The sequence below is a fragment of the Polistes dominula genome, unplaced genomic scaffold, assembly GCF_049000335.1.
Source record: "Polistes dominula isolate Pdom_NZ unplaced genomic scaffold, Pdom_raw_medaka contig_22, whole genome shotgun sequence".
Taxonomy (NCBI): Eukaryota; Metazoa; Arthropoda; class Insecta; order Hymenoptera; family Vespidae; genus Polistes; species Polistes dominula.
This window is the reverse complement of record NW_028300966.1, coordinates 1053495-1066372: the sequence shown is the minus strand read 5'-3', so window position 1 is coordinate 1066372 and position 12878 is coordinate 1053495. Positions and strand designations below refer to the sequence as shown.

The window sequence follows — 12878 nt, the reverse complement described above, 5'->3', positions numbered from 1 at the left end:
ATTCTTGAAATTATCTACATTTTTTTGTTTTTCTCAATCTTTCTTCTATCTATATTTTTTATTGCTTCTCCTCTATGTAGAAACTTAATGTTTTTTTTTTTCTTTTTTTTTCAATTATTATTTTTAGCGATGAGATGATATTTCTTTTTAATTTGATGTTTTATTTAAAGTAAAAAAAAAAAAAAATAGGAGGCACGCATTTGAAAAAAAAAAAAGAAAGAAACATATGTACGATACAGAGTAAAGGTATAATTCAGTTTTCTTCTTAATTTCAATGTAAATCACATTTTGTCAATAAAAGATGTCAATTAAAATTAAGCGGATGTACAATTCGATAAAAAATGAAATGTCTAATACTACAGTCTTAACGTATCTATATATATATATATATATAATATGTATGTATATTCTTTTTCATTCTTTACGAAAACAGTTGTTTTTTTTTTTTTTACTTATAATAAATAGCACATTTGTATGAATGAATGAACAAATAATAATTATTAAATAAATTTATAATCAATGAAACATAATCGTTATTATTTTCATGATTTGTTTTTTCATTCATAAATAACCAATCACAATAAAAGAATGTTTTGACCATAAGGCAAGCACATTTTGATGTTAAAATCCATCAGCAAATATTAATCTCTATGAACACGCTTGGTTCATATACGTCGTCTATGTTTATAAAGTCTTTTGATATTGACTAAATAAAATAAACTACGACGAAAGTTTCTAAAAAATTGAGAACAAAATGATCACTATTATATACCCATAAATGTATATAATAGTCTTATATATAATAATACCATGTTTGTGTTTTAATACATTCGTATAGCAATTAATGGAAAGAAAAACAGTTCATCCGTAATCAACACTCAATGCACTTAAGCCTTTTTTCTTGATAGCTTCTTCTACAGCTCGTTCTAGGAAATCTTCTTGTTGATCATTAGTTGCTATTTCATCAATATCCGAATTGGGCTCAATATATGGTCGAACTTCTATAGGATCAAATATTGCCAAGGATTTAGCCGATGACGAAGCTATGGAATTAGAAAAACCTCCTGTATCTTGCATATTACTTGATGAACAATACGATACATGTGCGTTACTCCAATAAGCGGTTCTACATCGATTATTGGGCGTAGGGAAAAGTTCTCTTGATGAAACTAAACCATGATTACGAATGGCCATCATCACAGCTGTATTTTCCATGTCACTCTCCCTAAGTAAACGAAATTCTGTCTCTTCCACAGAAAACGATTCGTTTGGTATAAGATCTTCTAACATATTATTAATAGTATTGTCTACAACTCCTGTCGCAACTTGGCAGGCCTGCCATCGCCTTAATTTCTCTCTTCTTTTTACATCCTCTAACTCAACATTTTCTGCATCTTGAATTGTATGTTCGCTGTTGTCTGATGTTGTATGATTATCCTGACAATGACATTTATTTGAAAGTTTCATTAAGAATATTATTTATTACTTATTGTATGATAAAACAACAAATTATTTTGAATGAATGAAGTTAGAATTCAAAGAGTATCAATATATATATCTATACATCTATATATATGTATATATATGTATGTGTGTTTTATATGCAAATTAATTAAAGTATCATATACGTTAAATCTTGTAGCAACATTTTATAAATATCTGTGTAAAGTTTTCATTAATAATTACCGTATCGGAATAATTTTCATCGACCTTAATGCATCTAGTACGTTGACGTTTTGGCGGAACTGGTCTTTCATGATCATCCGTATCTGATTCCTCGACATCTGTCGCCATTTTCTTAATATTTTATGCAACTATATAATTGTTTATTCAAGAAATCACTTTAAATACAGTTAGAAATAAGTATAATGTTTTTAAAATGAAAAAAGATATTGCTAACTGTATTGACCTTTAATCCCTAAGAATTTGATGCACCACAATTTTAATATCATTGCTCGTATCGTCAATTTCATCGTTTACAATTTGTTGTCTTTTAATACACATTTTATAAAGAATATTTTGTCAACTATCTACAATTATTCAATTGTGTTTACTTCAGTAATAGGATCCTCTCAATGCGGAAGTTTAATTATTGATAATGTCAACAAATAAAAAGATACGCAATACGAGCAAGGAGGAATGACTTTTGTTAGTTTTAAGATGGCGACTACTGCTTAATATATATAGAATTCCTATAGAAAAGATTATTAATAAAGGCAATGTTTTCCATTGATATCAATTTAATATCATTCAATTATTTCTAATAATCATTTAATTAAATTAACGCGATAAAATAATACTTTTTTTTTTTTCTAACAAAAAGTCAACCAACTCGAATCGATCTATCGACGACAGTATTCAAATTCAAAATGGCGTAAACATGTGTTCATGAAGATCAAAGGAACGTTTAACGTTTAGTCCGTCAATCAAGGCGTTTATTCTAATTTATTAGTAGGAGATTTATATTTAAATATTCCTACAAATATATATCGGCTAATATGACAACGTATAGTGAATATATTCGTATTCAATTTCCAACTATAGATGATCATTTGTATCAATATGTAAAAGGTACATTTCAACTGATTAACCTAAGAATACCAAAAATGTACCTTTACAAAAGTTTACGATATGATTGTCATTTATTATTTACTTTATTTAAACAGGTATTTTAGATAGTTCCAAAGATGAGTTTGAAAACGGTGATGAGATTTATGATGCTATTGGGGAAATTTTACATGAAGTAGATGATAAACCAGTAAACGAGGTTAGGTCTGTAAAACTCGTATTTACACAATCCATTTCAATCATTTTTTTATAGAATTAGATTTGAATATGTTTTAATGGAAATATTTTAGACGTTACATTTCAATTATTTTATTATTTTGTTTGAAAATTGTTACATTTATTTATTTATTTAATTATTTTTATTTTATTTTCCTAATCAAAAAATTTTAATTATTATGAGGTAAGTTTTAATTATAGATGTCTAAGAATTCGTTTGAATTGTGATTCTTGGAAATATGATAATTTATGACGTGTTAAAAATAAACTGCATTTTTATGCAAATGGTATGTGGAATGATTTATATAGTAAAATAATATTAAATTTCATATATATATATATATTTATATGTGCACACGTTTGAATGATACATTTAAAAAATTTCAAACATACAAGAAATATGAAGTATTGTCTTTTTTTCTTTTTTATACAGAAAAATATGTGTGAAGTTACTAGAAATGTTAAAAGGTAATACACAAGGACAAGTTAACAGAAGAAAAAATGGTGCAAATAAAGTATTAAATGCTCCCATACATCTAGGAGCAATGGCTGCTACTTTGGAAGCACATGTAGAACAAATTAAAAGTATATGGGTAACCACAAGAGATGATGGCACGGTAATTCATTATTTAACAATTTTTGATTAGAATCAAATTGTCATTTCAATAATAATTATATATGATTTTTTTTTTTTTACGATAGAAAGTGGATGCTAAAAAATTAGAAAAGGCAGAAGCTAAGTTACAACAGAAACAAGAGAAAAGGGTTATCAATGAATTGGGTTTGTCAGGACGTAACAATAATTTAAGTCAAGCTACAGAATCTGCAAGTGCTAGTCAAATGACTAGTAAAAAAGATAGTAGAATGGAAACCAAAGGTGGAGTAAATAAAACACAAGACATCAGAATAGAAAATTTTGATGTTGCATATGGAGATAGAGTATTATTACAAGGTGCTGATTTAACTCTTGCATTTGGTAGGCGCTATGGTTTAATTGGTAGAAATGGTTTGGGTAAAACCACTTTACTTCGAATGATTTCAAGGTAATAATAAACAATTAATAATATTATTAATGTGTATTATAAATAATGAAACGAATGTGTATAATAATTCAAATGAATGATTCTTCATTTATTAGTAAACAACTTAGAATACCATCTCACGTACGAGTTCTACATGTAGAGCAAGAAGTAGCTGGTGATGAAACGTCAGCTCTTGAATCAGTGTTAGAATGTGATCAAGAAAGAAGCACTTTGTTAAGCCGAGAAGCAGAATTACAAGCTGCGATAGAAAAAGATGGTGGTAAGGCGAGTGATCTATTAGGAGAAGAATTAGCTCGAATATATGAAGCTATGCAATTGGCTGAAGTTGATAAATCACCGGCTAGAGCAAGTGCAATATTATCTGGACTTGGATTTTCCGTCGAACGACAGTCATGGCCTACCAAAGCGTTTTCCGGTGGTTGGAGGATGAGACTTGCCCTTGCAAGAGCACTCTTTTCTAGACCAGATCTTTTATTACTCGATGAACCGACGAACATGCTTGATATTAAAGCTATACTTTGGCTAGAAAAATATTTGCAATCTTGGCCAACAACTCTACTTGTTGTTTCTCATGACAGAAACTTTTTGGATACCGTGTGTATATTTTTAACGATGTCATTTATTTTTCTTATATCATATATTTACTTAATTGTTTTTATCTATAATAATAGGTACCAACAGATATCCTATATTTACGAGGTCAAAAGATAGAGGCATATCGCGGTAATTATGAACAATTTTCTAAAACTAAAGGCGAACGTGAGCGAAATCAACAAAGAGAATATGAAGCTCAACAAGCTAAAAGAGCCCATGTGCAAGAATTCATTGATCGCTTTCGTTACAATGCCAACCGTGCCTCTAGCGTACAGAGTAAAATTAAAATGTTGGAAAAATTGTAAGATTCTTCTAAATATGATAACAACATTTAGTTTATGATTATAATATCTATTTTACAAATATATTTCTGTTTTTTTTCTTTTCTTTCTATTTTATAGACCAGAATTGAAACCCATGGAAAAGGAAGGAGAAGTAACATTACGATTCCCCGATGTCGAACCATTAAGTCCTCCAATACTACAGTTAAATGAAGTTTCATTTCGTTATGAGAGTGGAAAAGATAATTCATACGTTTTCACTGATGTCAATCTTACAGCAAGCTTACAATCGCGTATTTGTATTGTGGGTGAAAACGGTGCTGGTAAAACTACATTATTAAAAATAATAACAGGTGCTTTGAGTCCAACTCGTGGCACAGTACACGTACATCGTAACTTGAAATTTGGATATTTTAGTCAACATCATGTTGATCAATTAGATATGCGCGTATGTCCTGTAGAATTATTGCAAAATCATTTCCCAGGTATGTGACAATTATACAGTATATATATATATATATATATATATATATAATCCTATTTCAATCTCGCACAATTAATTAGATTTTTGATATTATTTCTTTCTAGGTAAACCAATCGAAGAATACAGACGTATGCTTGGTAGTTTTGGCATAAGCGGTGATTTGGCATTGCAAACGATCAATTCTTTATCAGGAGGTCAAAAATCAAGGGTAGCTTTTGCTTTAATGTGCGCTGCAATGCCTAACTTTTTAGTTCTTGATGAACCTACTAATCATTTGGATATAGAATCAATAGAAGCATTAGGAAAAGCTCTCAACACTTGTCAAGTAAAATTTTGATAAGATTATCAATGATTTATTATTATTATTATTATATGGGTAAAATATTCGTCAATACGATTTATATTATTCCTTTTTTTTTTTTTTTTTAGGCTGGAGTAATTTTAGTATCGCACGACGAACGACTAATACGCATGGTTTGTACAGAATTATGGGTCTGTGGTGAAGGATCAGTTCGGTGCATTGAAGGAGGTTTTGATGAATATCGTAGGATTATTGAAAAAGAGCTTGAAGTATAAAAACTTATTTGATTTTGTTTATATGTTTTCGATCTTACAAATTACCTTATGCTACCTTGTATTAAATAATGCAATGTTATGAAAAATTTTAGAAAATAATCGCGTTAATTAAATTCATATATATATATATATATATATATCGTCCTCCCTCCTCCTCCTCCTCCTCCTCCTCCTCCTCCTCCTCCTCCTCCTCCTCATATCCATCTCTACCTTGGTTTTAATTTAATTTATTTTGATTTAATCCACAATTCAGTACTTCCAATTCATTTGCATTTTTATTCATGGAGGATTCGTTTTTTTTTTTTTTTTTTAAATCACGAATTGAATATTTGATATTTTTCACATTCTATGACACAAAATTGAATAAATTAAATATATTATTATTTATATATATATATATATAAACACAACACAATATAACAGTCTTTACTTTTCAATGTTTGTGTTGAATCTTTCAAAATATATTTTACATTATTCGAATTATTTTCAAATACTGAATGTACACAATCGTAATCGAATGCATATTTTTTTTTTATAATTTTCCTATCGAGAACTTCTATTTTTTTTTTTTTATATGAGTTTTATTATATATCATATAAAATTCTAGTCATTTTTTTTTTGTTTATAATATTCTATAATGAAATTTTCTAAGAGAAAAGTTTTTTTTTTATCTAGAGATAAAAAAATAATTTTCATTTACTTCTCAATATATATATATATATGTATATATGTATATATAAATATTAATTTATTTTTTTTTTTTTGAATATAACTAAGATACTTGTCCTCAGTTTAATTGTTTACTGCCTGGTTATACTTACATATCATAAATCGTTTGCTATGAAATTGTATATACAATATGATATAATGGATTATGAGAAACTGTTGATAGAAATAAAAATATGTAACATTTTATATTTTTTTGTTTTTTTTTTTTTTTAAATAATGTTACAACATAATACGTAGGTATATATGAACTTTTTTTTCTTTTTTTTTTTTTCTTAACAATTATTAGGTTTGCATTAATACTTATTGTTGCAATTGTGTGTTTGTTTTTCTTTTTTTTCCAACATTATTTTAACAAGTTTAATGATCTCATGTTAGTTTCAACTTAAATATATATATATATATATATATATACCTATTATTTATTAATCATATTTATAATATGAAATCATTTTTTTTTTGTGCATTGATAAATTTGTCATAAACAAAATGTCGTCTGACACATATAATGTTATAATCATTCATCATCAAATTGAAACCATAGAAAAATTTAAAGTCTGACACAGTAATATATATTTAAATATTACATAAAAACCTTTTTAATTTTTTTTTTTATAAAGTGATTTCAAATATCAGAACATGATTGTAATATGTATTTATGTTTGCATAAAATTATATATATATATATATATATTTTTTTTTGTGTCAATGATTATGTTACAACTATAGTCTTCAGTTTTGTTTCATCTCTGTTAAATTTAATTATAATTACAACTCTAAATAGACCTTCAAAATACACTTTCAATAACAATAACTTAGATTCTTTGCAAACACAATTTTTCTATGTATTCACACACATTTACTATTTTCTTGGATGTGTAAGACAATATTAAATGCTGACCTTTTCTTCCTTTTCTTTTCTTTTCATTTCATTTCATTTCATTTCATTTTTTGTTGTTGTTGTTTTGTTTTATAAACAAAATGATAAAACTTAGAGATAACTAAAAGTTTTTAACATGCCACGTTTGTTGCATTGTATTGCCACTGTTACTAGACGATACACTTAAGGGAAGTATTGTATTTGGATTAGATGTTTGTTGAGGCGGTGCCGGAGCCTGTTGCTTTGCAGCTGTAATTTTTTATATATATTTATATAATTATTTGTTTTTATTATATCTTTTATATATATAATTATATATATTAATTTAGTACATATATATATATATACTTTTTTTTTTTTTTTCATATAAAACTATACCAATGTTATATATACATAGATAATAATATACATGCAGCATGCAATTTTACATAGAGAAATTATGTAGCAACTATTTACACAAAATCTGTATTAAATTATATTATACATAAATAGTTATATGTTTTAGTCATGCTATGACATGATTGATTATTAACGCGTTAATTGCGAAGATCTTCGATTGATTATAATGTATATAATATATATAAATGAAATTTATTTTCATTTAAAATACAACAGTATGAATAAAGATACGACGAAGCTTTGAATAAATCAATGACGATAAAAGCAGCCCTGTGTAATATTTCTTTTTTTTTTTTTTTTTTAAATAAACTAATAATTGTACTAACATAACATTCATTTTTAAAAAATAGTTGGCACAGTTATCAATAAATCCAACTATAACCCAATGAACTCAAGTGCATGCAAGATAGTCCTTGATTAGTGAATGAATCACACTTTCTCGATGTATTATTAGTTCAAAAATGTACAAACATGTAAATAAGTAAATGCTTTATAGTTATTGTATATATAAAAAAAAAAAAAAAGAATTATTAATGAAATATATTAATTATAAAGATTATTCCCAATATGAATAAATATGAAAACAGAAAATATTGCATAATGAGCAGCATCAAACAAACATATCAGATATTTGTTGTTTAACATTTAATTTTTTGAGCGTAGTAAATTTATTTTTACTATTATTCTCACCATTTCTGCTGCTGTAGATCTTTGTAAATCCTCTAAAAGGTTCTGGTGGTGGAAAACTCGATACAGAATGAAACATTTCAGCAAATCTTATCTCCAAATCAAGATTAGAATTAGTAGCTTGTCCATTTCTCATTGATGAACCCCTTGTAGGAGGTGTTGGTGGTGGAGGTGGAGGTGCAGCCAATCTTTGGTGAGTCGGAGGTCGATGTGGAAGGGGTGGAGGTGGTGGAGGAATACAAGGCGCTGTAACTGTTACTCTGGAAGGTGGTGGCGGTGCTGCTCTTGTTATCACCATTGATGATGTTGCTTTGGATATTGGAGGAGAAGGAGGTCTAGCAATAGGTGGTCTAAGAACACGATTCGTGGGTCTTGATTGTGGTTCATTTAAACAATCCTGCGATTGATGAAGGGATGGCGGTGTTGGAGCAAGAACAGGCGGAGACCTGGGTAACCTCATACTTTGTGCTCTTGAGACACTCCCGGAACTTGTTAAACTTAATTTCTTAGGAGGTGGCGATGGTTTCTGAGGAGCTGTGGATGGTGGTGGTGGTTTAGGTGCGAGTGTTGGTTTGCCAAATCCTTTATGTCCATCTGGATTAGAATTAATTGAATCTGAACCGCCAGATACCTGTATAATATAATTAATATTAACACAGAAAACATTTACACTTTATTCAAAATAATAAGAGGTTTAATAATCATACTTGAGGAAATACTTGTGGTTTCTGTGTAGCTGGAGGTGGAACTGGTGGAGGCCCTCTTTTAACATTTTGATTCAAACTACCAGTCGTATTAGAAAAATTACTGTTATTAGTGGTATTATGTGAATCCTTTTCAATAGTGTTTCCCCTAAGACCCGTTGGCTTTAACTTTGGCATACCACTTGAAAATAATCCACCTAGGCCTATTGGTCCGCTATTGTTATTATTAGCAATACTACTATTGAATGCATTAGGGCCATTGTTACCACTACTGCCAGAAGTTGTAGAAGTCGAATCACCCTTGACTTTACCTACAAATTAAATCAATATGTAATATATTTAGATTTATTTGAATGATAGATTAATATCAAAAAACAACAAAAAATGCATCTTCAAATTAAAGCGTACCACTTATAGCAGGTGCGCTTTTATCTACCGTAACTGTCTTCCTTAGAGCTTTTCCTTCTCTAATTGACTGTAGTAATAAACTCCTATTTTGTTCTCCTGACACAGGTGCAGGTGCAGATGCAGTAAGGGCAGGAGGTAATGGTGGTGGTGGTGTCGGCATTTTTTTTTTTATTTCTTTCTACTATACATCAACACAATAGAGAAATTCATTTTATATTACAATTTTCTTCTTATATTTTTCCTTTCAAATATGATCATGATAATAATACAATTTTTGACAAATTAAGAAGAAGAAGAAGAAGATAAATTAATATTGACATTTAACATTGACAATAGTTATTATATCCAATTATTTGATAATACAAAATATAATAAACATAACAATGATTCTGTTATTATATATTTAATAATGGGCGCGGGTGTCACTATATTATATGGTAAAGAGTTAGAAAATTAGGTTACAGTTGTTATCTTCTTTAAAGATAACACTTCATATAATGAAAAATCATATTTGAATAGAATAATGTTTAAATCTAAATATGTGTAAGTTGGATGAGTGTTAATTAACTCTTTCGTAGATATGTATTTACCTAAAACGGAACACTAGTCGTTTCTGTGATGTCAAACATGCCTTCTTGATAATCCATAAGAACGTCTGTACACTTTTAAACGTGTATTACTACGTTATATTCCATAGATTACACATTAATTATACTCGTCAAATTGTCGATGTTAATAACATCAACTATTATTAAAATGACAAGGAGGTATAAAAATTGACATTTGGAGAATAATATCTTTCATCCAGTATGATACACTCTATATACTGGACGAAAAAGTTCAACTTCCGAATGTCGAATATCTCGATAAATACGAATGACGATAGTGAGAGCTTTCGATTGGTTTCGATAAATTTATGAATCAACTGGAATCAGTTATATATATATATATATATATATATGTATGAACCAATAACGAAACAACGATAATACATCTTTAAGATGATTGGATCTTTTCATACGATCGTATCCAATCACGTGCACTTATTAACTGTCGCATCATGGCGATAAGCCTTGAAACTATTCTACACTGGGAGTGGCAAATTGAAATGGTAGAAAAATATTAGTAAACATTTTACAACTAAATATCAATTTTTGTTTTTCTTTTGTTGTCTATTCATCTATTATTAATGATAATGACATAATTAGCATTTTATTTTTTTTTAAAATAGATACTACGCGTAACATTAATTTCATTATACACATTCGAATATAGATTAAATAATATCGATCTAATTAAATGTAAAATCTTAACGATAACAATCTTACGATCTAACGTTTTTATCATTTATTCAAAAATAGATAAAAAAGAAAAAAACATGGGTAAGAAATTTGCCTCACCTCAAATATTATTAATTGATAAATATTCTTCAACTGTGTATCTAATTTTTATCTGAAAATATGACATTTTCACCGAAGATAGATAATTCTAATTACATGCAAATGGTATCGCATTTCTTTTGTCTTTTTTTTTTTCTCTCTCTCTGTTATATTTTAATCATATCACATTATTCCGAATTGACTCATTAAATTGTTCAAAAGTCTCGGCGTTATCAAACAATTTTTATAAACACGCGTACAATCACGATTATCATCTCGACCTACCGAAACGGCATCCTCGATAAGTGTTCCATTTGTCGCATCTCGGAACCATTTATGACTACGATGATCAATCAAAACATACAATAATAAAAATTATTGATTAATACTAAATATGAATATTTCTTTTTTTAGAAATGATTTCAATTTAAAAATGATACCTTGACAATCCATCGATAATTTTTTCTGTACTCGTAGGATTATCTGTACGACTGGCAGTTGATACAATCGAACAAACAATGCGTTGCATACAAGGTGCTACATAATTATTGGAAAAAATCATTTCATTAATTGTATTACCCATCGTTGACCATTCCATTCCATCGTCCGTTCCTAAAAAATGTTCACAAATATTTATATGATTATTATTGTTATTATTATCTCATTGGTATTTTATAATATTAAATAAGAAAAATCTGATCAACGAACGATAATGCGATTGAGATTGCAATGGCGGTCTCACGGGTTTTGAAAATAATGGTACAACTAAAGAAGAAATTCCCGTTATTATTCCAGCAATTGTTAATGCTTTTGTATTAACATTGAATAACTTTGGTGATTTTTCTTTATTATCTTCATCCATTTTTTCTTGCAATGGAATAGAAATGAATGGTATGGATACGTCCCAACTGATCTAAGAAAATTTGAAAAATAAATCAAATATCATTTAATAAATTAATAATATTTTATATATATATATTAAATATAAAATAATAATTCATTTTTTTAAACTAACTTACATCGATATTTGCTTCTTCAGCATCGAACGAAATAAATTTAGGTTTCGAATGACCAACAAATGGATTCTTCATTTTGGAAATCTTTCCTTTACCGGAACCAGCCGATATATAATCGGCCATTGTTAATTGTATGATAAAAAATACGAGTACGATTGTTAAATTCATTGCAGAAGAAATCTTTGATATCGTATAATTCCTAATGAACATTTTAATTAATTAGTAAAAAATAATATTATCATTCACTTTCATGAACAAAAACAATTTGGATTAACTTGACAAACACACTTCACTTCACATCATTAATAAATATACATATATTACAAATGAAAGTAAATACTTACACTATATTAGTAAAACAAAACAAAAACGAAATTATATATATATGATAAATTATAAATAGTTGAATTTAGTTTAAATATATCAGCTTATTTTTATTAAACACGATGACATTGATGGACAGTTTCTTACAAAGTCGGGTTCTACCTTAGCTGGCAGAATATGTATAATGTCTAGCCCACCCCTACGACAAGCAGGAAATTCCTTTTTCTCTTATAGAATTAACGAACCTAGGAAGAATGACAAACCAAATTACTCTGTACATTAGCAATTATTATGTCGTGTTATTTATCATTAAGAATTATTGTCTACGCGTACATCATTATATATATATTTTTATAAGTTTCTTAAATACATTTCTCTTTCTTATAATTATGTTTTTATAAAGTTAACATAAATATACGCTTATTCTTATAAATGTATATTCAAATTTGATAAAGCAATACTATTGTTTTCACTTGGATAGGAAGAAAAGTATACGAAAAAAACAAAACAATATAAAAATATAGTCTTCTTACGTGTACTCAAAGACAATTTGTCTAATTAAGCAGGCTCATCATGCCCGTGCCTTTCGCGTA

The 12878-nt window shown here is 28.0% G+C and overlaps 4 protein-coding genes across 8 annotated transcripts; 1 reads left to right on the top strand and 3 right to left on the bottom strand.

Moving 5' to 3' along the window:
* Nucleotides 1-229: 229 nt before the first annotated feature.
* LOC107069406 (uncharacterized) lies at nt 230-2164 on the bottom strand. Its single transcript, XM_015326702.2, has 3 exons — nt 1910-2164; nt 1687-1814; nt 230-1437 (listed from the first exon to the last, which is right to left on the bottom strand). The coding sequence occupies exons 2-3, from the start codon at nt 1792-1794 to the stop codon at nt 862-864; spliced, it is 684 nt and encodes a 227-aa protein (XP_015182188.1). The 5' UTR covers nt 1795-1814; nt 1910-2164; the 3' UTR covers nt 230-861.
* Nucleotides 2165-2344: 180 nt separating this feature from the next.
* LOC107069405 (ATP-binding cassette sub-family F member 3) lies at nt 2345-5861 on the top strand. 2 transcript variants are annotated; one of them, XM_015326701.2, is made up of 9 exons: nt 2345-2571; nt 2667-2772; nt 3218-3401; nt 3487-3827; nt 3923-4421; nt 4499-4722; nt 4823-5187; nt 5291-5511; nt 5616-5861. In XM_015326701.2, exons 1-9 carry the CDS (start codon nt 2499-2501, stop codon nt 5760-5762), a joined length of 2160 nt encoding a protein of 719 aa, XP_015182187.2. In that variant the 5' UTR covers nt 2345-2498; the 3' UTR covers nt 5763-5861. The 2 variants fall into 2 exon arrangements, with proteins under 2 accessions (XP_015182187.2, XP_089029184.1); XM_089173058.1 differs by lacking the exon at nt 2345-2571 and having other exon boundaries at nt 2667-2767.
* An 811-nt stretch (nt 5862-6672) lies between these two features.
* On the bottom strand, nt 6673-10458 carry LOC107069399 (uncharacterized). 2 transcript variants are annotated; one of them, XM_015326684.2, is made up of 5 exons: nt 10157-10458; nt 9567-9744; nt 9162-9469; nt 8458-9085; nt 6673-7617 (listed from the first exon to the last, which is right to left on the bottom strand). In XM_015326684.2, the coding sequence occupies exons 2-5, from the start codon at nt 9724-9726 to the stop codon at nt 7490-7492; spliced, it is 1224 nt and encodes a 407-aa protein (XP_015182170.2). In that variant the 5' UTR covers nt 9727-9744; nt 10157-10458; the 3' UTR covers nt 6673-7489. The 2 variants fall into 2 exon arrangements, with proteins under 2 accessions (XP_015182170.2, XP_015182169.2); XM_015326683.2 differs by having other exon boundaries at nt 9567-9747; nt 10157-10457.
* Nucleotides 10459-10713: 255 nt separating this feature from the next.
* Nucleotides 10714-12858, bottom strand: LOC107069398 (uncharacterized). 3 transcript variants are annotated; one of them, XM_089173052.1, is made up of 6 exons: nt 12819-12858; nt 12433-12530; nt 11965-12160; nt 11654-11858; nt 11386-11557; nt 10714-11285 (listed from the first exon to the last, which is right to left on the bottom strand). In XM_089173052.1, the coding sequence occupies exons 3-6, from the start codon at nt 12127-12129 to the stop codon at nt 11129-11131; spliced, it is 699 nt and encodes a 232-aa protein (XP_089029178.1). In that variant the 5' UTR covers nt 12130-12160; nt 12433-12530; nt 12819-12858; the 3' UTR covers nt 10714-11128. The 3 variants fall into 3 exon arrangements, with proteins under 3 accessions (XP_089029178.1, XP_089029177.1, XP_089029176.1); XM_089173051.1 differs by lacking the exon at nt 12819-12858 and having other exon boundaries at nt 12306-12447; XM_089173050.1 differs by lacking the exons at nt 12433-12530; nt 12819-12858 and having other exon boundaries at nt 11965-12171.
* Between the last annotated feature and the right edge of the window lie 20 nt (nt 12859-12878).

What these genes read in the sequence shown, in the direction of transcription:
- LOC107069406 (XM_015326702.2), bottom strand. Translation starts at nt 1,794, where the DNA reads ATGGCGACAGATGTCGAGGAATCAGATACGGATGATCATGAAAGACCA. An exon ending in ATGAAAATTATTCCGATACG is followed by an intron (nt 1,438 to 1,686) that starts GTAATTATTAAT and finishes TGTCATTGTCAG; the next exon opens with GATAATCATACAACATCAGA.
- LOC107069405 (XM_015326701.2), top strand. Translation starts at nt 2,499, where the DNA reads ATGACAACGTATAGTGAATATATTCGTATTCAATTTCCAACTATAGAT. An exon ending in TTACTTCGAATGATTTCAAG is followed by an intron (nt 3,828 to 3,922) that starts GTAATAATAAAC and finishes TTCATTTATTAG; the next exon opens with TAAACAACTTAGAATACCAT. An exon ending in ATTGCAAAATCATTTCCCAG is followed by an intron (nt 5,188 to 5,290) that starts GTATGTGACAAT and finishes ATTTCTTTCTAG; the next exon opens with GTAAACCAATCGAAGAATAC.
- LOC107069399 (XM_015326684.2), bottom strand. Translation starts at nt 9,726, where the DNA reads ATGCCGACACCACCACCACCATTACCTCCTGCCCTTACTGCATCTGCA. An exon ending in AAGCGCACCTGCTATAAGTG is followed by an intron (nt 9,470 to 9,566) that starts GTACGCTTTAAT and finishes TTTAATTTGTAG; the next exon opens with GTAAAGTCAAGGGTGATTCG. An exon ending in AACCACAAGTATTTCCTCAA is followed by an intron (nt 9,086 to 9,161) that starts GTATGATTATTA and finishes TATATTATACAG; the next exon opens with GTATCTGGCGGTTCAGATTC.
- LOC107069398 (XM_089173050.1), bottom strand. Translation starts at nt 12,171, where the DNA reads ATGTTCATTAGGAATTATACGATATCAAAGATTTCTTCTGCAATGAAT. An exon ending in GCAATCTCAATCGCATTATC is followed by an intron (nt 11,558 to 11,653) that starts GTTCGTTGATCA and finishes AACATTTTTTAG; the next exon opens with GAACGGACGATGGAATGGAA. An exon ending in ATTATCGATGGATTGTCAAG is followed by an intron (nt 11,286 to 11,385) that starts GTATCATTTTTA and finishes TGATCATCGTAG; the next exon opens with TCATAAATGGTTCCGAGATG.